At 45.4% G+C, this 25573-nt stretch overlaps 1 protein-coding gene across 15 annotated transcripts in view; it reads right to left on the reverse strand.

Moving 5' to 3' along the window:
• BCL11A (BCL11 transcription factor A) overlaps positions 1-25573 on the reverse strand; it is a 101632-nt gene that overhangs the window by 11563 nt on the left and 64496 nt on the right. For 7 of the 15 annotated variants that reach the window (XM_061432470.1, XM_061432462.1, XM_061432468.1 and 4 more), the window contains exon 3: positions 4230-4331. The exons of 7 other annotated variants lie outside the window; for them this stretch is intronic. In XM_061432470.1, the coding sequence (XP_061288454.1) occupies positions 4230-4331 (102 nt within the window). Of the gene's footprint in view, positions 1-4229; positions 4332-4998; positions 24797-25573 lie in introns of those variants that run through there. One more of the 15 variants, XM_061432464.1, reaches the window with a different exon arrangement.

The raw sequence follows: 25573 nt of genomic DNA on the forward strand, positions 1-25573 counted from the left end.
GGGCACAGAAGGGCACAGATGCTGGTGGCCAGAGGACTAGGATGAGAAACATCAGTAACTCCCCAGGAATTTCAAGAAAAGACACTTAAAACACAAGCAGGAAATATTCTTAGGTCCCCCCTTTTAAGGGTTGGGAAGATCCCCTGGAGGAGGGCACGGTGACCCACTGCAGTATTCATCCCTGGAGAATCCCATGAACAGAGGAGCTTGGCGGCTACAGTCCATAGGGTCACAAAGAGTCGGACAAGACTGAAGAGACTTAGCACACATGCCCTTTTTGAGAGGCATTCCTTAAGGCCACAGATACTATTTGTCAGTAACTTTTGAAAAAGGGAAAAATTCACCACGGAGTTAAAAGAGTGGGAATGAGGAATGAATCAATTATGATTCCTCCATTTAGCCAATCAGAAAGAGAAGCTGGCAGCATCTTCTCAGGAGCCCCAAACACTCGTATTCCAAAACAAGCCAGCCTCACTCAAGCGCTTGTCTGAATAGTGGACTCCTGGCCCTGACCTGGTAATTTACTTTACAATGCATTTATAATCTCACTCAATATATCCCACTCCTGGGTAAATCTCTTTAACAAGATTAGATGATAAGATACCAAAATTAGGTTTCAAACATTTGCCTGCCTAATGTGGAAGGGGAAAAAAAAAAAGGCAGAAAGATTTTGAAAGAAAATGCTGACATTAGTATCACATTATCTGTCTATTTTTGTTTGCCTCCTCGCTTCAAAAAGAAAGAAAAAGCATCATTGAGAGTATTTTCATAAATTTTTTGTTGTTGTTGAACAATGACTTGGGTCCTAAATAGGCAGGAAAAAAACTATCTGGTTCCAACTACCGTGACCCTCAGTGGCTTTCTCCTTTGACTCTCTAGGACTCTGTGTTATTATCATACATTTAGCCTGACAATCTGAATTGGGTAAGTAAAAAGGAGATTTGTCAGCTGAAGAAAGTCCTTAACACTTTCATCACTACCAATGCCTTTAAATAGTATTTTACCTTATAATATTCTATTGAAACCCAGGACTGGACCTATAATTAGCAGTGCTGGTTTTGCAGGCACTATGAATAAATTCCAAAATCTATAGCACTCCATTAAGGATCTCATCTAGGTCCTTTTGAAAAGGCTTAAATGAGGAAAGTCCATTTTATTTTGCTGCCCTGAGCTTTCTCAAATTTTGTTTTTCAGAGCCAGTTATGTGATCATGCTACAGTATGTTAACACTGGGCTTTTACCCTCCCCTCTCTCTCATACATCAGGTCAGAGAAAATGGCATTTTCTCTTATAATGAGCACACAACATACAGTTTTCACTACCTCATTTTAGTATTCCCATCAACTAGATATTCTAGATCATGAGGGCAGCTAGTGTAATCGTAATGTCAATGAGAAGGGCTGTTACGATTGAGACTAAAGATTACATGGAAAGAGCTGCTTTGAAACTAGTAATTATTACCAGTCCACTAATAGCGAATGATGCATCACAGTCTCACCATATAATCTGTATTTCACTCGGCTCATGCCAGTGCACCATATTATATTACAGTGCTCACAGACTCTAAATTCCTAAACTGCAGTCATCAATAAATGTGTTACTTGCCATAATTTGTGAAATTACTTTGTTCATAACATCTTTGATGGTTTAGAAAGACCAGAATTGATTTCCTGCGTGGCAAAATTAGGGCTACATTGATTTATTGACGTGTAAAATATAATAATATTCTTCATTTACCCTGATGAAAATCAACTTCTCAATTTGAGAGCCTCATTGGGCATTCAGGGGGATTGTTTTGATTTAGAGCAATAACCGGAGATCTGGCCTCGAGCAGAGGAACTCTGAGGCATCAAAACGGTTAAAATCAGCTATTAGCTCACCTACAGCTTTTACTTTATTTCATTTTATTGTATAGGAAGGAATGACCCCATTTGCAGTTTGTCACCAATGCTCAGGAGTTATAATTTAGAAGAGCAAATTCTGAGGAGCGACTCTGGCTCTACGACTTACTGGCTGATGGCTCTAGGATAATCATTTAATTTCTTCAAGTCTTAGGTTTCCTATCTGTAGTGTTAGTCGCTCAGTCGTGTCTGACTCTTTATAACCATGGACTGTAGCCCGCCAGGCTCCTCTGTCCATGGGATTTCCCAGGCAAGAATACTGGAGTGGGTTGGCATTCCCTTCTCCAGGGAATCTTGCCAACCCAGGCATGGAACCTGTGTCTCCTGCATTACAGGCAGAGTCTTTTACCCTCTGATCACCAGGGAAGCCCTTGTCTGTAAAATGAGTGTAAAAACAGTACCTTAAAGAATTGTGAGGCTCGAGTGACAAATGTATACAAAAGCTCTCTGTAAACTATCATGTCCAACATTAATGTGAGTCTTCTTTATTCCTAGGCTTGACTAGTTACCTAACATGATGACTAACCGCACATTACACACCCACAAGGGCTTTTGTAGACAAGACTGGAATCCAGGATCCGGGCCTTCTCAGGCCAAGGGGAGACCCTGGTTAGAGGAAAGCAAGAGCAGGTGATTTTAAGGCCCTGGACCATGGTCCACACAGCCAGGAGGCCACAGCATAAGTGCTAAATGCTCTGAGAGCCTAGGGCAGAAGGTTAAGGAAGCCAGTGGGGTGCAAATCAGTTCTGCCCAAGGACTTCCTGGATCCCTACGACCCACTTCCACATACCTCATTCTGGTCACTCCTAAACTGGCCCTGCCAGCATGGGCCCCAGCAAACTAGAAGATTCCTAGTTTCCCACCCCCTCAGATCAAACTCCCTGCCCTCAGGAGGATGAAGCTGTAGAGAAGGCGCCTGTTTCCCAGGCAGCAGCCCTTGGGCCCCCACTCCATCCTCCCCTCTATGCCCCATTCTTTTCTCCTCCCTTCCTTCCAAAGGCTCTGTTCACACAGCCAAGGACAGGCCCCAGGCAGGCACCCCCAGCAAAACGAGGAGAGCTCTCCCCACCCAGTCAGCATGTAGGCACTTGACACCTTGAGTCCAACCCCCTGAGCTCTCTGCAATCAGTGACCTAACCCAGTCTTCAGCCCAGCTAGGTTGGGGCGGTGAGGGGGTAAGGAGGTGCTTTTAACCCCTGCACCACCCAGCCCTCAGGACCTCAGGGCTTGTGAAATTTCATACAATAACTCTTTGTTAGCTAGAATTACCTAGGAGTTAATAAAAATAAACAACCAGCTTCCAGTTTGATCTCAGGCTGTAGGCCCTGCCCTGCAGATACCATTCTGACAAGAAGACTGGGTCTAGTTGACCTCCCATCTGAAAACCAGCCACCTTGAAGGCCCCAACTCCTGGCTCTTCATTTTTTTCATTTACTTTCAAAATAAAAATGGTTTCCTTAAATACAAATTAGACATCACATTTCTTTTCTTCTTGAGCCTACTTTTTTGTGTTTGGGGTAGAATCAAGCCCCAGGCCCTCACCCCCTCCCCCTCAGACTTTTTAGCCATGTGTGACTCATACCATGGATTCCAACAGACAGAGGCAAACTGTATTACCTTTTAAAACAACATCTTTCAGAAACATTTTTATAAACATACAAATCTAAATTTCATAAGAAGGTCCCCCCTATAAAAGTTGGCTTGAACCAATAACTAGACAGTGATAGTGATGGTGGGGGTGGGGGGTGATATCTTTGAATTTTAGCAACAATGCTGTGCATTTTTCTCTGAATCTAGGAGAAAAACAAGTAGAAATTATATATGTAATGTACAATGCATATATAAAAATATACCATGTTTAAAAGTACATGCATATATAATATGCATGAGGATACCTCTACAGTAACTCTGAACTGAGTCCTTTCTGGTTCTGGTCTCTGCTAAAGACACATGTCATGGAGTAAATTCAAAGTCCTCTAAATGAGGCCATGAGGGTGAATGCCCAGCAATAAAATGGGCCCTGAACAGACCTATGCAGTCACCAGTCATGGAGCCACACAAGACCCTGGGGAGGAGACCAACAGGGAGGAGCTGCTGTCAGCCTCATGCCCTCAGTAAGGAGAAAAAGAAAGGGGGGAAGGAAAAAAGTCACTGGGGCTGAATGACCTGGGGGAGCCAGGTGCCAAATGAGTAATGGGATACACATATGCAGATGCCAAGGTATTTTGGAAGTAACTCCTTTCAGTACTTAAAACGTAAGGGTAATTTCCAGCAACTCTCATCTCTACACACATGGACATTTGTAGAAGAAAATAATGCTCAACTTACAAATACCCTGCGGGGCATATTCTGCACTCATCCCAGGCGTGGGGATTAGAGCTCCGTGTGCAGAACGAGGGGAGGAGAGGCCCCTCCAGTGCAGAAGTTTATCTGTGAAAGAAACCCAAAAATCAAGCATGAAAGCTATAAACAATGTGCATTGTAAACCACAGGATATCACATTTCAGTTGCATTAAAATAGATTAACATCATTACAACAGCCTTGCAGATAGTGAACAGGCCCAAGGCCTGTATCAAATGAACAGTGGTGACTTCTTTCCCACAGTTCTGTTCTTAATTTTGGGGGTTTTTTTTTGACAAAAGGGAAGGGAGTTGATGTTTTAGGTATGGGGTAGGAGGGGGAGTGTTCTTTGGTTCATTTGTTAGTCTGATTATTGTCTTATAATAAGAGATGTGTGAATAGCAAAAGGAAATTGCCAGTATGATCGGCAGGCTGGTAACGTGGCGAGGTTATCTGCAAGGCTGGCTTACGTGCATACATTTACTTTACTTATAGACAAGCTCAAGCAAAAAACAATATGGTAACAGAAAATGAGTGCGTTTGTGACTCTCTCCTTCTGGAACAGAGTTCCACTCTGCCTTCCCTGTCCTACACTTCCCCTGCTGTATTTAGCACCTTCAATGATAGGGAAACCATGGACATCTCAGGACTTGGAATTCTATCCATGGAGTACCCCATATAGACATGTCTTCTTATAGCACAAAGCAACGTAAAGACTAGACTTCGAAGGTTAAGGTAATTTGGCCAAATCCTCACCTTTAGGATAAGGAATCCTGCCACTCAGTGACTAGGAGACAACCAGCACTCCAAAAACAGCAGCACCCAGAAAGAGTGGCCCACCTTCTCTATTCCACTGCACTGGGCTGCATCCTGATGAGGAAAAATGACTGCTCACACTAATAAACATAAATCTAGCCATAAATCAAGCATTTCTAGCACTGAGATTTTTGTGAAAAAGGAAATATTGGGTTTGCGCAACCTGGGGATTGTATGGTTTATATGGTGAGTTCCTAGCTTTTGCAAGGCCACCTTGAGCTAACCAAGCATGGATAAGTCAATCTTGAGACACAGAAGAGAGGGACGGAGCAGGGACGCTCCGTGCGCTCTAGCGGCTTGGAGTTTGAGATGACTGGGGGAGGCAGCAGAGAAGAAAAACAGACTTTGATGGTGAGTAAACAGAGTATGTTTTCCATTAGCTTAATATTAAGAGCACTTAGAAGAGTTGCTGTTATACTCTAGGATAGCAGGTCTCAAGTGTAAAATACGTCCTGTTCTCCTTCTATAGATCACACTGCCAAGAACAGCCAGGGCGACCAGCACAAGGTTCCCTTTCATAAGGAGCCTGGTGGCTAACAATGGCGTGGCGCTCGTGGAAGCTCTTAAGTCTGTTGTTACCGGGCCTGCCCAGGGAGGCTGCCTAGGACCATCTACAGAGGCAAGTCCTCCTCCCTGACCATCCCCAACCCCCCAAAAAAACAAATACCACACAATGAACCAGCAAAAGCTGAAGACTGGACTTAGAAAACAAGCATGCCTTCAACCAACTGCTTACATTCCATGAATTGAGAGGTGAGGGTGAAATTAACTACAGATTTAGTCATAGCGTTTTTCAATGAGAAATCTGAGAATGCATTTTTGCACTTGTTCTTGCCTCAGCTATTGAATAAATTTGTTTGTCACCAAGACTGAAATCCATTTCTTAGGAGACCCACACAACAGGGTACTATGACCCCAACATGAGAGCAACAAGGTACTTAGATGTTCAGATGCGGGTAGTCTCGTTTCATATTCCCCACCCCTGACTCTGGGAAGCAACCCTTTGGTGCCTTGACTAGACCTCCAGCACGAAACTGGAGAACTGTTAACCTTGTCCAGGCCTAACCAACTGCAGGCATCTCTTGTTGGCAAACTCCTCAACTAACCCACTGGCCTAGAGCAAACCAAGCTTCTGGGGGTAGCAGCCTAACCCCGTTTCCCATAGCACTAGGCCACAGGGCAAAGTGAGGCCTCACCAAGGAAAGTCTCTGAGTACCTAGCACCAAGATTTGGTTTTGGTTTCTGAACTGTAAAAAACCTTAGAGATCATCAAGTCCAATGCCTTCATTTTGTAGATGGGGAAACTGCTGCTGCTAAGCTGCTAAGTCACTTCAGTCATGTCCGACTCTGTGTGACCCCATAGACGGCAGCCCACCAGGCTCCCCCGTCCCTGGGATTCTGCAGGCAAGAACACTGGAGTGGGTTGCCATTTTCTTCTCCAATGCATGAAAGTGAAAAGTGAAAGTAAAGTCGCTCAGTCATGTCTTAGCGACCCCATGGACTGCAGCCTACCAGGCTCTTCCATCCATGGGATTTTCCAGGCAAGAGTACTGGAGTGGGGTGCCACTGCCTTCTCCGTGGGGAAACTGAGGCCTTGAGAAATGAAGTGACTGGCTCATAGCTAGACGGATGGTTAACCACAAAGTGAAGATCAGAATCAGTCTCCTGACTGTCCATCCAGTGCTCTTTTCTGGGATATCCATCTCTCTCCTTCCCTCTTGTGGTTCCCACCATGTTCTGCACTGCCCAAGAAGTACCAGTGAGGAGGGATCTCTTTCTCTTGAACCACTGGGAGGAATAACCGCTCTTGGAGGAGAATCCAGCCCAGAGGTGTTGAGTGGGCCTTTCAAACAGTCTGAATGAACTGACTTGGTTTCAAAATTAGAAAACAACACCTGATCTGCTTCCTGCGCCTCCTGGCTCACCTCCACTGTTGTCATCCTCTACCTCTGCTTCCCCTCTGAGAGTCAGCAGAAGAGAAACAAAACCATTCCTATGAGCCAAACAAGCTCCTGACACTGTCTCTGTGAGTGAGACTCATACTTGCATTTCTCTTCCCCCACGAACCAAAGGCAATGGGCAGCCCCAGCTGATTCTGCAGCCTCTCCCACCAAACACATCTCTAAACACATTTTCCTTGGTAAGCAGAATCAACATCCCCACAGGAACTGGAAATGCTAAACTGTTAATAGCCTCCCTAGGGCTTAACTTTTTGCTATGATGCTTTCAATTATTTCATCACGGTTTAGACAGAGTTGAGTCTCACAATTAATGCTTCTAAGCATCACCTTCAACCAGCAGCTCTGCCCACCCCCCAGGCTGCCCCTGACTGAGGGCCTCTTCTCCTCCCACCCACATTTTCAATCTCCCCAGGGGGAGGTGGGCTCGGCTGGCTGGCAGGGAAGTAGGCAGTTGACCTATGCTCCCTTTATTTCTTTGGTAGTCCTCTCAGGGCAGTGGTTCTCAAAGTGCAGACCCAAGCCCAACATCAGCATCACCTGGGAGCTTGTTTGGAAATGCGAAGTCCCCCCACCCCACCCCAAAAAAAGGAAATGCAAAGTCCCAGGCCCTTCCTTAGACTTACTAAATCAAAAACTGGGTTAATGGGGAGGGGCGGAGTGGAGTACAAAAACCTCTGTCTAGCAAGCACTCCCAGGGATTTGTATGCACAATCCAGTTTCATAAGCACTGTCTTAGGGTAAGAGGAGGCATGGAAGCTGGAAGCTTTGATGTTCTCCTGGCAGAGATCCACTGGCTATGAGGTTGTCTGGAACTCACCTCCTTTAGGACCAGAGCAAGCTTGGGAAATTCCTAAGGATCCCTCCATGTGGAGTCCAAGGTTCCACCCTTCCTCATTAACCAGGAACAGCCCCAGACTCAAACAGGGAACGCTCTTTGCATAACTTCCCAACCAGCTTTTGCCAGGCAGATGATGTCCTCACTGCTTCCACAAAAGTGGAAGTGTTTGTGAATGCAGCTGTGGCACGCTGCATGGTGTAATGTAGCCAGTACTGGACTCCTGTTTCCCTTTCTGGACTTGCAAATATGTGGCCCTCTTCTGAATCAATCTTTTCATATGCCTTGTACTCCTCTGGTGAAAAGCACTTTAACCTGTTCTGTTGCATAAAAGTCTCTCCAGACCCAGCATTTCCATTTAGGGCCTCAGAAATGCCTTATGCATTTGTTGTTGTTGTTTACTTACTAAGTCATATCTGACTCATTGGGACTCCATGGAATGGAGCCTGCTGGGCTCCTCTCTCCGTGGGATTTCCCAGGCAAGAATACTGGAGTGGGTTGATGTTTCCTTCCCCAGGGACCTTATGCATTATTAGGTTACAATGGTTCCTTATGGCTGAATAATAAATAATGAATTTTATTTTTCTCAAGTCTCATTAAAAATCTTTACTGAATTGGGAATGGTTTTGACTGAATGTTGTGCACAGGTCACTTTACATTTCTATGTGCATCAGGACCAACTTTTGACAGAGAGCGCTATAAGCCAGGTGGGACGTCCCTGGAATTGCAGATCATTAAATCAAGTTCTAGGTTTCCTCAAGAACATCTCAAAGACTCCTTAACTATTGACCTGCTATTTGTTTCCAAAACGAATCCCTGGGTATGTCATATAGCCACATCACTGTCTACCAATCAACAAGTAATCCTGCTGATGTACAAATGGGCGGAAACAGCCGAGCACAAGGCAACATTTTCAAAGCACTGCATGACTGCTCCAGGTGCCGACTTTTATCAAGATTTGAAAACCCAGGCCTCTCTAGAGAAGTACATACATGTATGGATGTTTGCTGTTCGCTAAAGTGTATATGTGCATCTATGTATTTCTTTTCTTAAACACACATTTCTAGATAATTTCCCTGTTTTCCTAACAAGATGAAGCACGGGAGTAGAGCTCTCCCCAAGAGGAAGGGTCACCCTGTGAAATGTGACCTCCCACTCACCTTGGGTCTCCTTGAAAAGAATGGATGACAGTCCACTATAATGGGGAAGAATCTCCCTATTGGTGACAGGCCAAAATAAAGGACCCTGGTTCCAAATAGGAAAAGGAGTTCGTCAAGGCTGTATATTGTCACCCTGTTTATTTAACTTATATGCAGAGTACATCATGAGAAACGCTGGACTGGAAGAAACACAAGCTGGAATCAAGATTGCCAGGAGAAATATCAATAACCTCAGATATGCAGATGACACCACCCTTATGGCAGAAAGTGAAGAGGAACTCAAAAGCCTCTTGATGAAAGTGAAAGTGGAGAGTGGAAAAGTTGGCTTAAAGCTCAACATTCAGAAAATGAAGATCATGGCATCCGGTCCCACCACTTCATGGGAAATAGATGGGGAAACAGTGGAAACAGTGTTAGACTTTATTTTTCTGGGCTCCAGAATCACTACAGATGGTGACTGCAGCCATGAAATTAAAAGACGCTTACTCCTTGGAAGGAAAGTTATGACCAACCTAGATAGCATATTCAAAAGCAGAGACATTACCTTGCCAACAAAGGTTCATCTAGTCAAGGTTATGGTTTTTCCTATGGTCATGTATGGATGTGAGAGTTGGACTGTGAAGAAGGCTGAGCACCAAAGAATTAATGCTTTTGAACTATGGTGTTGGAGAAGACTCTTGAGAGTCCCTTGGACTGCAAGGAGATCCGACCAGTCCATTCTAAAGGAGATCAGCCCTAGGGTTTCTTCGGAAGGAATGATGCTAAAGCTGAAACTCCAGTTCTTTGGCCACCTCATGCGAAGAGTTGACTCATTGGAAAAGACTCTGATGCTGGGAGGGATTGGGGGCAGGAGGAGAAGGGGACGACAGAGGATGAGATGGCTGGATGGCATCACTGACTCAATGGACGTGAGTCTGAGTGAACTCCGAGAGTTGGTGATGGACAGGGAGGCCTGGCGTGCTGCGATTCATGGGGTCGCAAAGAGTCGGACACGACTGAGTGACTGATCTGATTTGATCTGATCTGAACTGTCCCTTCCAGCTCCAGCATTCTCAAGTCTCTTCTCTACACCCTGCCAATAGCCAAATTACAGAGTACACTTAAAATGCGTCCTGAAAGTTTGTAAAGTTCCATGAATGAATTCATTCTAGTTGTAGTAATATTACTGCATATAAATCACAAAAATAACGACAGTGCAGCTAGTCTAGGATAGAGGCTTCTTTATCTAACTGAGAGCAAATCCACTGAATGTCCTTCTATCTCCTGACCCTCTGTTTAGGACAGATGCCAGCCTTCATCTCTCAGATCCTGTGACTTACTAGAGTATGTATATTATAGTTTGACTAATACAATATTATAGAGCCAACATTAGCAATACCTGTGTCTTGAGTTGTGTCAGTCTGACTGAAAATGTGCCAGCTTTATCACTGCTCACAGACTTCTTAATTAACCTTCTGATATTGTCAAAATTGCATTCCCTTTTGTTCTAGAAACGAGCATTTATGTGAGCACGTCTCCCATCACTATGCTTTTTCACTAGCTAAGATTTTACCAACTTGTGATGTTCTGTACAATCAAAAGCAAACAAGAATTCTACAGACATCACTTGATAGAATTTCTTTGCTGAAACTTGTTCATGGTCCTTGTATTCCTAGATACTTCACCAGTGACTTTAATCTCATCAATCACTCACTTAAAAACTCTGCCCCCCTCCTTTTTTAAACCAATTCTATCATCTCAGAGCCTTGATTATCTAAACAACATGTTACTAATTTCACCTGTTAAAAGAGTTCTCACCCTAGGCATCCACTCTATCAGTGGGGAGAAGAGATGACATCTTTCATGCCCCTTTATCTATAAAAATGAAAAAATGCAAGCCACCAATCTGTCAGGCCTAAACAGAATTTTCTGCAATCTGTGCCTTTAACATAAGCAAAGCATATAATTCAAAAAAAAAAAAAAAAGGGAGCCTGCTTTTCAGAAGAATAAGTAAGCCAAAGACATTATTGTGTTGTTCCATCTTTGTGTTGAAATGCAGATTTCCCACTAAAAGGCAAATCCTTCATTTCAAAAGGTTGAATAGGATGGTACTTAAAAAAAGAATTCCAGCTGGTTAAATTTAGGGTGTTGAAAAAAGTTCATTCCAATAATATTCTTTGGCTCTAGGCCCAAAGTATTTTCACTTGATCGTGAATTAGATAAATTTTTATTACATTTTAAGCTCTTCCCTTAGAATGGTGGAACTTGAGGAGACTGGAAGGGCAGCTGCATAAAAAGACAAATCATCTTATACAACAGTTTTTTTTTTTTCCCCTTGGTTTAACTGTGTACCTCACTACGCAAAATTTGTGTACCCAGTATAAATTCCATTCATTCATTCTTTGACACATTCATTCAACAACTATTTACTGAGTGCCTATAATGCCCAAAGCAATGGGCTACCTCTGTGGGCAAAACAAAGAAAACTCAGACACAGACTTCCCTACAGGAAACTCCATCTAGTAGAGAAGATAGACCTGGAAAGGAATCGCTATGCTCCAAAGTAGAAAGTGTGTCACAAGATAAGTACAGATAAACTGCAATGGAATTCAAAGGAATTTTGCAAGATAGGACAGTGGCTCTGAGGAAGAGGTAATTTAGGGACTAGACCTGGAGAGTCAAGAGGAAGGCCTTTCTAGGTAAAAGAAAAGGCAAGTGTGGATGCCCAGAGAGAAGCAAAGCTCCAGGTATACTCAGAGCAAACGGGCTCAACAGGTAGTATATTTAAATCAAAACAACATGGACAAATCCACTCAGTTGACAAGAGAGGATATAGTCATCTAAATAAATAAACCCTCAGGACTTTTGTGAAGGATTCAGCTTTCACAGCTTCTTATTTTCGAACATCACATTTTCTTACAATAATGGTTGCAGCCATGTGGATGCTGGTGAAACTATGAAAGTTCATCTGTCCTGTTTTGTTCCTGCCCCGTCCCCCCCCAACCTTGACTGTTTTTCCCCCTGATGAATGGTGGGTGGTCTGCCAAGGCAGAATTCACTGTGTTTTATTCCTCTGAGTCAGCCAAACAAGTGCTGATAGCCATGTTCTTCCTCGCAATACCACCTCCCCGGCTTAAATAATCTATTTCAGATGTATCATTGCTAGTTTCAGATGGCCTTGTACTTGCTGACACATTTTCAACAAACGACTGTGCAAGAAATGCGGAGATTTTCCTATACTGCTGTGTCTCTTCAATCATCAGCTTGACCTTCCCTCCAAATTTCCCTGCTTTCTTCTCTTCAAAGCCCTGGGGAGGGCGGGGGTAACCCTACTCCAGCTCTGAGTCCTTATATGGAGGAATCTGTTTGTGTGTGGTGGGGTGTGAGGGAGAGTGTGTGTGAGTGTGTGTGTGTGTGTGCGTGTGTGTGCGTGCGTGCGCTTGCATGCATGTGTGTGTGTGCACTTGCCTCTACCCAAGATTATTTTTCAGGTTATTTAGTGGAATTGGGAAACAAGTTTTAAAGGGGCCTTGCCCAATGGGTTCCTTCCTTCATGGGTCCCCTGAATCTCTTTCCAGATTCCCTTCTTCCTGTAGGATGTTAGGGGCTCATTCCTCTATAGAAAGTGAAGTTGCTCAGTCGTGTCTGACTCTTTGCGACCCCATGGACTGTAGCCTACCAGGCTTCTCTCTCCATGGGCTTCTCCAGGCAAGAGTACTGGAGTGGGTTGCCATTTCCTTCTCCAGGGGATCTTTCCAACGCAGGGATCGAACCCTGGTTTCCTGCATTCCAGGCAGACGCTTTAACCTCTGAGCCACCAGGGAAGCCCCATTCCTCTATAGAGACTGCTAAAACAAAATCAGGAATTTAAGTTCTTCAATCCCAACTCTGCCATTCACCAGCTATGTGACTTTGAGTAAAGCACTTCCCCTTACTGGCCCTAAGTTTTCTCATCTTTAGAAAAAGAAGACTGGAGTAGATGAATGAGTTCTTTCTCCCAAGCGAGTCTTGAGTCTCCTTGGGACCAGATCAAGGGCACAAGTAAGACACCTACTACGGCCCATCCTAGAAGGTGGCCAGGATGGAACTATACCCTGTTACGACCTGGCAGGATGAGGCCAGTGTGGGCTGGTCCCCAGGCTAATTCTTAAGACTCAGAATGTAGGCCTGGTGCTGGTTTCCAATCTCCTGGGGCACAGTCTCGCAAAGCTTACCTGTCTTGAGTTTGAACAGGAAACCTAGGTGAGTCCTGAGCCAAAGAGACTGAAGGTCAGAGAGAACCAGGAAGGAATTTCCCACAAACTCAGGCTAAATGTCAAGGGGAAAGGTCTCTGCTGTCCGTGCCAGAAGGCCAGTGGCAAAGATTGGCCTCATGCCAGAGCCTGGCACCCCCTGTACATGAGGGCACACACAGGACTCTGAGAGAAGCCAGAGTGCTCTCCCAGCCACCCCAACCAGAGAAGCCAGGCCCCAGCGCCCTGTGGTCCCTGCCTCGGCCAACTTGCAGTGTTCCTGGAAAGCCGAGTGTAAACTGAATTTCTGTAAACTGAATCACATTTACTAACGGACATAATTTCAGGGATGTTTCATCACCCTTCCAGGCTCATCGAAAATTGGCAGGGCTTCTAACACTTTTACCTTTTAAGTGCTTCTTCCTCCACCCCCTCCCCAACCTCTCTGTCAAGTAGTTAATGATCTGTAAACAAACACTTTAAATTCAGTGGGGGAGCTCACTATTTAAAGGAACCCTGTGGCGAAACCTTTTGAAAAGTTAACAATCTTTCTGTAATGTGAAAAATCACCCTCTAATTTATCGGTTTCCATTGATGAGATTTGGTGTGTATTGGACTTTCTTAAAGTGGGACTCAGCCGCAGTACCTTTGTGGTTAGAAGAAGGGGTGATTAATGAAGAAACTGAAGTCCCAGACATGTTTCTTTTGCCCTAATTGTCCAGCCTCACGCACATGTATTCACAGACCCCACTCACCCCACAGAGAAAAGAAAAAAAGGCCGGAAAATCATAGCCCCAGCACCTGGAAAGCTACACCTGCATCTCTCCAGGATTTGATGCCTGGAGGAACGTGCATTTTCACATGACGTGCTGTGCTAAGTTACTTCAGTCGTGTCCGACTCTTTGCAACCCTATGGACTGTAGCCTGCCAGGCTCCTCTGTCCATGGGATTCTCCAGGCAAAAATACTGGAGTGGGTTGCCATGCCCTCCTCCAGGGGATCTTCCCAACCCAGGGGTTGAACCAGAGTCTCTAACGTCTCCTGCATTGGCAGGCGGGTTCTTTACCACTAGCGCCACCTGGGAAGCCCTTGAGGGAAGGAAGGCATTCGGGCTGTAAACGTGGATCCAATGAGACTGACCATTTCCTCAGCAAACGTTTAATTCTGATAACACCAGCCAGGGCAGAGAAGGACTTCTCTATCAAAGCAAGCAGAACACGCAACTCCCAAATTCCTCTGAAGGGGCCACCCTGAGCCTTTTTTATCTATGTCAACTCGCAACAAACAGAATTTATGCCTCCACATAACCATTTTATCAATCTCAAGAAAATGCCAGAATAAGCTAAAGAAAACCAAGCTTGGCACTTATAGGAATGCCCCTGATATTTTCAGGTGTTCTCAGGCCTTGTGGAGGAGGATGTTGGTGAGATGTGGGCAGCGATGCTGCTGGAGGAAAGAAGCATGGTAGATGGATATGAGCAGGCCCAGAGAGCTGGGAGATTTTCTGGTTTCATCTTCCAGGACTGGTGTGTGCAACCTTCAAAGAAAAAGGGCACAGAAGCACAGGTGGCCCCAGGAAGGCCTGGTCAAGCCTCCAAGCCTTGTCCTTCTTAATAAAGTATGTCATGGGACTTCCGTGGTAGTCCAGGGGTTCAGACTCCATGCGTCCACAGAGGAGGTGTGGGTTTGATCCCTTATTGGAGAAGTTCTGCCTGTCGTAAGGTGTAGCTAAAATAAAAAAGGAAGTATGTTGCGGCCTCTGTGCAGGGCTTTATCTTTTCCTCAAAGCCTTCTTCCTCACATTCTGACCCCACAGGATTCCTGTGGGGTGAGGGAAGGTGTTAGCTTCACCTCCCTGGGTGATGGAAGATCTCTCAGGCATCCTGCTTCAGGTAGTGAGGGCAGGGCTGGAACTCAAAGTCCTGCCCTCCGACCTGGGGACCAAGCTGTGCTCCCCGTTCACCATTCACCTCAGAGCCCTCCAGGCCGTCTGAGTGTCTTGGTGCTCGTCCTAAAGACATTTGCAGGCAGTGTGTTGCCTTCCTGGGACGGTAAAATGGGGTGTGAGCATCCAGGGAAGTGGGGGAAAGGCACACTCTAAGGGCCTAATGCTCTGTGACGACCTTGGCCAAGAGATCCTTAGCACCGGAATTAGCCATTCTCCAGAATTAAAACTTATTATGTCCGATGGTTAGTTAATACAGAACTGCTTGGAAATTATGAGAACTAATTTAAGGCTTCAAAGCTCTACAAACTTAAAAAAAAAAAAATGGTCTAGCAGGTCAGGCTCTGACATTTCTTCAGGAACAAAACTAGGCTGCCCTCTCGCCTGAGGTGAGATTGACTCAAGGAGGGTTCTGGGGCTTCGAGGCCAGGCCTCGTCCCACGGCAGCAAGTCCTTGTTTCAGAAACAGGCCTCTGCCCGCCCACAGGCTCCTCCGACTTCTGCTCCCATGGGCTCCGTCGCTCAGCACCTTCCTCCTCCAAGCCCTGGCCTCAGTCCTAACCTCTCTGACAGCCCCACAGAACAAAGGAGAGGCAGCCACAGCCTATCGACTGGAGGCCTGTTTTCTTGGCCTCAGAGTTCATTTTCCTGGCTTTTTACCCAATTTCAAATCCTGCATTTATCCCACTGACCAACCTGGAAAGAATTTCTTGAATAAAAAAAGATGCCCACGTGTATGATTTGCAGTCACTCGGGAGGTACCACCGGCTGTTCTCGGGCTTGCTAATTCTGATGATTCAACGAGGGAACACACAAAGCTATCAGACTCCTCCAAGCTCCCCAAGCCAAGAACACACCATCCTCTCCACCCACTGGACAGGTCCGGTTGAGAACTCAGCTTGTGACACCTGGCCTCTCCGGGCACTGGAGCCACAACCTCCTTTCCTGTTTCTACAGACATCAAGGGGGTCCCACATGAGAAGGGAGTCCCCAGGATCATTTCTTGTTTTGAATCTAAGACTGCCTGGCAAATGAGGCCCCAGTTACACTCCTTTCTATGCAGCGCCAGACGTGAGACCGACCCGGAGCCACCCACGTCAAGGTCTCCCAGGTGCACTAGGAATGGAGTCGCTTCCCTCTCCCTAACAAGCCCCTCAGGCTAAAAGCCCCCTCTGTCACCGGCCCACAGATCTCCGCCACCATCACACTCCAGCCCTGTCAGGCGGCGGAGTGTGGACAGCAGGGCTGACGGGGTTTCAAAGAGGCCGACCAGGCAAGAACCATCCTGTACTCCTGCCCCGGCTCTAACGCAATAAAATGTCTTTTATCAGTGTAATTCAAGGCAAAGAGTCAAGGGTCTGTCACCATTTTAAAGAGGCTTATTACATGGCCACAAAAATTTGCCTCGGGCTCAAACCTGGCATGTAAGGTATCAGCGTGGGACAGGTTCTTTTGATTTGATTTTATTTTCTTACAAAATCTGAAAATGAAACGCTTCTGTCCCTCCCTTCCACCAACCGTTTTTTGATTTATGGGGGAGGAGGAAAGAAATCTGAAGTTGACAGGTTGAGACAACTCCACTCAGCTTTCTCACTCAAAAGCTGCTTTTGTTAAACCATACTTTGCATTTATGGCCTGCGGCTCTTGGCTGACACGGCTGCTCCTCCAGTGTGGAGCGAGCTGCGGACTTCCCCAGGAGGAGGCCCCACTGAGATTACACCCCCATCCCGCACCCGACCCCGCACCTAGGGCCGGGGCACTGCAGCTCAGGGGGCGGGGGGCACCAAGGCCCCTGGTCAGACAAAGGCAGGGCCGGCAAACGACCTCCCACCTTACACTATGGGTCCAGGGCTTCATCTGATCCTCATGTGTCCACCACTTCTGGTCCCAACTAAAGTCCAGCCTTCTGAGACCCAATCGCGCACTGTCCACCTCTCCTCACCCAGCACCATCCCTTCAATCAATACTCTTAAATCACATGCTGTTCAGGGTACTTTTCTTCCTGAAGGGTGATTCTAAATGACCTGGGCTGAAAGGAGCTGCCAAGGACCCAGCAGTGAGCAGGGGGACCTTGCCTTCCTGGAGTCGCTGAGGTCTCTCCCGTAAATGATTCACTAACCCCAGAGCCTCCAGGTCAGCCTTGACCCAAGAGATGATTACAACCAGTTGAAAGTGGCTGCTGGCCCATCAGTTCACTGTATGATGTTGACAACCTGTGACTGTATATTTACTCAATGGTCATTATAGACAATCAAGTTAATAATTCACTTTCCAAACGCTGCGTAATTATACAGTTAGAAGAGTTACAATAGATGTCAAATTTCCTTAAGCCTTCTGATGAATTGGTCCCAATTACCTAGTCCGGCTGCCTTTCCTCTCCTTCATCATCTCATTTTTTTTTTTTTTTTTTTTTTTTAGTAATCTCCTACACTTTCCTCTATTCTCATCCCCTACCTACAGCCCCATCTTTCTGCCCTGAGAAAGGGAACAGTGCAAAGTCCTTCAGTTCAAGGAATCCTCTTTAGATCACATGGTTTTGCTCCACTAAAAGGGTAAATAAGGCTAGCTCTGGAAGGTACGTGGAAGGCTGTGTGGATGACCTCATCTGCCTCCCCGCCTCATACGCAGGAGGCTGCCTGCAGCAGCCCACGCCTCATCCCCCGACTGTCCTCGATCCTGGCACCACCCTGTGGAGGGCAGGGAAGAGGGTGCAAAGCCCTGGAGTGCTCAGCGGGGCCAGGGCTTCCCAGCCAAATGACTGGCATGTCCCTGCCCAGCCCGAGCCCCAGGCCCAAGCCCAGCCCCTGCCTATGGGATGTGCCAGAGAACAAGAGAGAAACACGTACACCCTGAGAACAAAAATGAGGCAGGGATCCCAGGAAAAGCAAAACCATTCAGACCCCCAGGCCCCCTCTACATCTCCTAAGAGCTAAACTCGGCCCTTGGCACCCTTGCTTTGTGGTCTTCACATATCCACCTCACCCACCCACCACAAGCATATAACCTGCTTTCCAGGCTCAAAGCAAGTTCTACCTCCCCTGGTAGGGCAGCGTGGTCAGCTGATCCCGATCACCCCAAGCTGCAAGGCCTGGCAGGGAAACCCAGGCAAGATGAAGATGACAGGAGGTGATGGCAGCAGAGACAATATCTTTTCTCCATTTCAATGAAATGTGATGTTTTTTAAGTCATTTTTCTAGATTCTCCACTCCCTACCTCTTTCTCTCTCCCACATGCTCCAGCACACACAACCCAGGGCTCCTGTGTTCTGAAAGGTCTCTCCCCATCCCCACTCCCACCTCACAGACGAGATGAATTTTCTAGCAGATTCCTCACCCCAAAATTTTATAATATGGTGGGAAAAGCCTTTTGACCACCATGGGGTTCTGGACTCATAAGAGCTCGGCATGCTCTCTGGGACATGAACTAGGAAAAGTCCTGCAAAAATTCTCAAATTCATGAAACCCACCGAGATACAGAAAACATCTCCGGAACCTACACTTGGTTTTAATAATGGGGATGGACTAACATTTCCTGGCTGACGGCGTGGAAAACACTCTCGGATCTAGAATCTCATTCTTCAGGGGCACTCTTGATGCCCAGAGAGGGGGCAGGCCTGGTGAAGGGGTGATTTCTACACATTTAGAACATTTGTGATCGTTCTATGTAGACAGTTTGGTGGGAGTATTTTTGTTATTTGTTCAGGTTGTGGTTTCTTTGCCTCCATTTAAAAAAAAAAAATTGGAGCTGTATTTGTTTCCTGTTGGTGGTGTGGACAGAAGGCGGGTGTGTGGTGGAGGAGGTGTGTGGGGAGATGGCTGATGGATGGAGCAGGGCCGAGAATATCCGGAATTGGAGAAAAGTGAGAAATGGAGCTTTTTCTTGGCTTCCAAACAGTTGTAATTTCTACTGCCACCGCTTAGATCCTGGGCACCAGGCAGAGAGAGAGTGGGAAAAGGGACATGTGACAACTTTGCCACAAATCAGGATTTGGCATTTAAATCCACAGGAAGCAAGAAGAATAGAGGGACTTCTTATTTATAGATTTGCAGATGAATTGAATGAGATAACCCAAAATGCACTTCTTGTGTATCTGAAGGAGCAATTCCATTTTCAGACTTGGAAAGTTTCCCATAATTGAGTATCACCCGACCCCAGCAGCACGCTGCATCCCAAGGTTAAGATCGGCTTCCTGAAAACCGGGCAGAAGGCTGCTGCCGTCGGTGGTAGCTCAAGAATTCCACTTTGAAGGACAGGTTGGTACCACACTACATTTAACTGGATTCAGTTCATCTGATTATACAGTGCCTTGCTTTCTGGAATATGTAATCATCTCTTTCTGATGACATTTTAAATATCCAACTAGACAAATAATTGCAACAATAATTGATAGCAGAGTCAAGCTGGAAGATCACTGATTGGCAGAGTCCCCACCGGAACAAATCTTCTTTCTTTCAAACATTACAGGAACGATGCTTAAATCTAACTTTTGCTGATAAATGCTCAAAATCTGATTTACTGATCAACGCACGGCAAGAAAACCTGCACTTCAGCCTGTGATTATTCTGTGAGGCACTGGAAAAGAATCAGGCAGTGTGATTTATATTATTTTATTTCCAATGAATAACTGCAAGGATAGTGTGGGGAGTTTGGGGAGAATCAACAGGAATAAGAGAAGTGCGGCTCTTAATACTGTGCTTCCTGAACCTTGTTGGCCAACCCTCAAGGTTTACAGCCCTTTCCCCCTCTGATGTGTATCCCATGTGGAGAAACGGTTTTGACAGGGGGAACACCCAGAAAGGAAGGTCCACAAATGATCGGCTCCACTCGGGCCTTTGAAAGCTGGTTAAAATCGCCTCAAACCAGGACTTAAATTCCACTGCCCTGAGCACTGAGCTCTGGACAGGGTCAGGAGGTCTGGGCTCAGACAGACCCCAAGGGATCTCAGGCAAGTCCCTGGGGACAGATGAGGTCCATCCAAGATACAGCCCCAAATCAACCACTGTCTACATCACGTGTTTCAATTGTAATATTCAAGTTGTTATGGTTTGGGTCACTGCTTTCAACAATTCAGACCCTGTGGAATGCTGCAATGGTCAGAAATAACTCACAGAGGAGGCTTGTCTCCGGGAAACATCAAATGAACGAGCTGGCATATTCACAGAAATAGATTACAGTAAGGAAAATCTAAAACAGAAGATGTATCTGATTGCTCCAGCCAGCGACAAAAGCAAGAACCAGGCGTAGAGTCTAAGCACTCGCATGAGAGTCTCTTTTCATTTTTTTTTCCTCCTGGTTTTCCTATTTTTTACCCCCTATTTTCTTTTCCCCTTCTTGTTCTTTCTTTATTCCCTTCCTTCTTTCTTTCTTCTTTTTCAGGCCAGGGTGGTTCCCCACCTCCCCCCACCGCACCTTGAAACAGAACCATTATAAACAAGTTCACCTCATAGCTTCTGTTAAAAATCAGAAGCTTGTTAGATGTAATGATTATCTGCACTGTGACACTTAGCTCATGCGAGGGGGCTTGTCGAACAGCTTTCCTCTAATTTGGATCTCCTCCGGTAATTAGAAAGCCCTTAGAGTTTCCGCAAATGCAGGTCACTATCGACAGCGTGTGCTTTCGAGGCTTCAAGCGCCCGTGACAGCGGTGGCGCTCCCCTCCCAGGAGCTGGCAGGGTTGTCCAAACTCTGACAGTGTCAGAAAATTCAGTCACCACGGCCACTTCGCAGGAAGTTCCAGGCAAGGTGACTGTCCACACAGTCTGTTTCCACACAGCCCAAGAGCCTGATGAAATCTGTATTCAAGTCCAGCTAAAAATAGCCCAAATGTCAGTCCTGTCTTTCTCACTCCCTCTTTTCTCTTCTCCTTTTTCTTCTCCTTTCCACCTCTGTCTCTCCTTTCCATCACCTTTCCATACCTCCCTTCTCTCCCCTCCCCTCCCTTTACTCTCTTGGCAGAGGAGTTCAAAACAGTCACAACTCACCAGAAAGGGAAGTAGGTTTTATAGATAAACCAGGTTGCTTTTCATTGAAATCGCCGTGATTGTGGAACAGAAACTACCCCCTCCCCTTTCAAAAAAACTATTTCCTTTTGTGTGTGTGTGTGCTGGTCAGTAAATGCACCTGGTGAGGCGGAGGGCAAGTCTACACTCCCAGCATGCCTCACATTTTTTTCTTAAGAAAAGGAAGACCTTGAACGGGGAAAAAAAGAAGGAGGAAGGAAGGAAAGGTTAACAACTCAAGCCAAAAGGCATATGGGGCTGAGGTCTTCTGCCCTTATCACCATGCAAAGCAAGACCTCAAAATTTAGGAAGCCTTATTTAGGAGTAATCCATTATGTGCTGGTCAGGGGCTGGAGAAGTGGGGGTGCTGGTGATGTGAAGACCATGTGTGTGTAAATTTGCGTTCATTTCATCAAGTTCATCTAAATTTCATCAAGTTCAAGCAAAAAAAAAACAAAAAACAAAAAAACCCTCTGTGGCATTTGCCCAAGACTTGGCCAAAAATAGAGACCAGCATTTTAAATCAAAATAGGAAACAGAAAAATTATTTGCTCATCTTCACCCCCCACCAAACAAGGGACAGCCCTGGAGGAACAACTATCCTTTGCCACCACAGTTCCCAAGTGGACTGGTCTCAAGGCCAAAGCCCAATTCCCTAAGCAGATCTCACACGAATGCAGGAAGCTGAAGGGAATGGAACCCTGGCCTCGGAATTGCCTTAAGAACTGCAGCAGGATCCAGTGGGGTAGGGGATGCCAGAGGCTGGACTGATGAACTCACACAAACCCAGGATGAGCTCAAGTCACAGCAACCAAGAAGGGTAGAGCAAGATAACCCCAGCAAGAATCCCAAAGCTAGGATCCTCAACAGCCACGGTGGGCAGCTGACCCCAGTGGGCACCCAGGCCTCTACAGACATCCTGTGGCTTCAGCTTGGTCATTGGCCTCCAGACACCAGTCCTAGGAAAGCCTTGGGCCTTGGTGCCTTTGAGTTAACTGGGAAAAAAATCAGGATCATTTAAGATTCTGCCTGTGAGGAAAATATAAGAAAAAACCTAGACCTGGGAAATAATGTGAAAAGTAGTGAAACCCAATCGAATCATTTACAAAGAAAAACCCTGCATCCAACGTCATAAAGCTGCTGAATATTAGGTTCCTAGGAAACTGTCCCAGCAACCTAGATATGAGAAACAAAGCTTGCTATTCTGAGGTGAGAGGACTGTCTTTCACTTGGGATAGTCAAACGTAGTCTGTAAATATCAGCATTGCTCTTTGTGAACACTGGGCTGAGCTCAACCCAGAGAAGTCAAGTATTTCCCTAAGGTCACACAGCAATTCCACATCTCCCCAGAAAAACCCTTTTGCCCAAGAGATGGCTTTGTCTTCTCTCAGAAATATATATTGCTTACCAGATCCCCATTTTCAAAAGGAGGGCTGGGGAATGAGACTGCACATTTTAGTGTTTCTTTCCCAACTTTCTTTCTCCAACCCTCTGCTCTGGCTCTCTCCTTTCACATACCCACATAGGTGCACACATATGCACAAGCACACACACACACACACACAAAATCTGTTTAGTATATATAGGGATCTATTTCTATATCTACCCAAAGATATACATCTATACAGATTTAAATCTATATCTAACACCACTGCTTTGGTCAAAAATAGAGGGACAGCAGCAAGCTCTTCTCCATTCTGAAATGGATTTGACTGAAAGGCTGCTGAAGGGTCAAGACCTCCTGGGGAGGTTGGTCCTCAAACTTTCACCATCACCGCACTGATGGTACAGTGGACCATGGCTCATGGACCATGGTGGACCATGGCTCATTCGCAGAGAACGCCTTGTGACTCATTCTCTCCCCCACACATCAGATGGAGACACCAACCACAGTTCTACCAGCCTACCTTGCCCCACCTCCAACTGGGCACTCATGCCTTCTTCCCAAACAATGAGACAACACAGTGGCCAAATGCTCAGAGTCCACTTTATGGACATATGTATAGTTAAGTACTGAAGTGAGAAATTCAAGAAAGCTATGCTTAGACTGCACATGCACACTCATATGCATGTTCACACAAACACGTTTTGCACAGAAGTGGGAGGTATGATGGATTAGCTGGTAGACTATTATAAGACCCACAGGAGCTCCAACTCCACATGAGGACTGGATCTGGAATGTCTTCCAGGAAGACCTTTATGCATTAGACGGTTGACCAAGGCAGCCTTAAAGCATTAGGTGATACACCAGCACATCCTGGTATGACAGAGAAGCAGCCCATAGTCTCAGAATGACCACACCTCTTCCTGGAGCGGCATTCTGCCCAACACCCTGTGAAGCCACTTGTCTCTCAAGCATGGCCACTGCTCTCGCCCTGCATTCCCCTTTCATGTTTTCACCTCTTTCCCTGCTAAATGAAATAGAATCAGGACAAATTAAACTTTCATTTTAAGACTGCTATTCTATCAGAATGAAAAGGACTCAGGAAATTCAAAACTAAAGCAAAACATCCCTCCTATGAATCGAACTGGACTATTCAGACATCTCAGAGTCCTACAAACAGGGTATCTGCCTGCCTTTGATATGTTACTCGCCACGGGCCTCTGCCACAGGCAGGAAGGGGAATGCCAGGGTACCCCTCTAAGTCTGTGAAGCTCTAACCTTTTATCCATGTAATAATCTACTTAATATAGTGTTTTGTCTTTAATCGGAGAAAGAATAAGATAATTTGATATCCCATAAAACCCCCTAACCTATATTTTCCAAGTCCATTAGGCAGTCCTTTTGCGTTAGCGTCAGCACATCACACATTGCACCTCCCATCAGGCTTTCGGGTGCAGCCCATAGCACCCCACACCAAGATCGGGAGAAGAAAACTCAACCATGGGCAGGGGGTGGGTGGCGTGCAGTGGGCAGTGACTTTTTCATCATCTGTATGGAAATGGGAAATCATCTTCTCAAATGGAGATTACCTTCCCTTGGGATCCTTCTGGAGGGCTATAAATAATAGAACATACTAAACAACACTATATATTTAAAAAATGAACACAGAATCAGATTAAGGAAAAACTAAATTATACCGTTATAAAATGCAAAGTGAAAAAAAAAAAAGCATGAAAAAGGTGTCCGCCCATCCCCTTTGGTTAGCCCTACTCTCTGGCAGCCAAACCTGCCTTAATAAGGGTGTTCAGAGATACTATTTCTCACTCCCTTATTTATAAGCAATGGAATGCAAAAAGTGAGAGGCTTAATTTCAATGCAGTCATTTCACCATCAGCTATTCTAACTAAGGAAGCTGCAGAAAAGTGAAGACTGGAAATTTATGAACACTTTGTAAGAAACCTGGATTAGAATTTAGTCTAAATATGTGAGAAGAACCTGGGCATATGGCATAAATGTAAGATACAAATGATCTGGGAACCTCTACTTCTAGGCATCTTATGACTCAGTTTTCCCGTCTCTAAAATGGAATCCCCTAACCAAATCTGAGGAAACATTATTAAAAAACAATTGGATTTTGATGCTTGGTAGAAACCAACACAATACTGTGAAGCAATTATCTTTCAATTACAAATAAATTTTAAAAAAACTATTGGATGTTAAACTCTCACAAATAACCCTCTCTTTGTCATTAGTTTTGAGCTGGTTTTTGAAAAACACAAGAATAATACATATAATGCATTCTCGTTCTGTAGATTCACGAACGTTATCCTGGAAGAGTCTGCCTCATTGGCTGTTGAAAGAGACTGTTTCTTTCTTTCCTTCTAGAAACACAAGGAGTGAAGTTGGCTATTTCATCAAAGCCTGTAGGACACCTGAGTCATCGTTTTAACTGAACAATTTCTCCAAGAATTCAACCACGAGACAGGGAAGAAGCCCATCTCTGCAGTGTGTTGGGAAATGCCATTGACTTTTCCCTGATTCCTCTCCTCTGTCCTTGGCAATCCAGTTACGATCTGACAGCATTTAAAGATGACAGTACTTGAGGTAATAGGACAATGCCATAACAGGATTACAGCAAATGTGAAAGAAAGGACACACGTAGGTACTGTCATTTAGGTAATGTCATCTATGATCAGTTTTCGTTTCATTTTTTGCTGACACAGAAGTCAGTATCACTTATACAATTCAGTGTAAACCCTGTTATGGCTAGAGATAGTTGGCTTTCCCAATGAAAGGAAACACATTTCAGGGGATTCAGGGAAACTTTTCTAGTTTTGGTTAATGCAAAAAAAAATAACAATAAAAATTTTAAGTCAGTGACCAAAGAATCAAAATTAGCCCGAAGTCACTACCACCCCAAATTATCTTCAAAGAAAGGAAGAAAACATTGCTGTTGGTCATAAACAATAGGAAACCAAGAGGTTCCTGAAGGATGTCTTTAACGCCAGTGGAACAGTTGCT

This window comes from Bos javanicus, chromosome 11 (assembly GCF_032452875.1).
Source record: "Bos javanicus breed banteng chromosome 11, ARS-OSU_banteng_1.0, whole genome shotgun sequence".
In the NCBI taxonomy this organism is placed as follows: domain Eukaryota; kingdom Metazoa; phylum Chordata; class Mammalia; order Artiodactyla; family Bovidae; genus Bos; species Bos javanicus.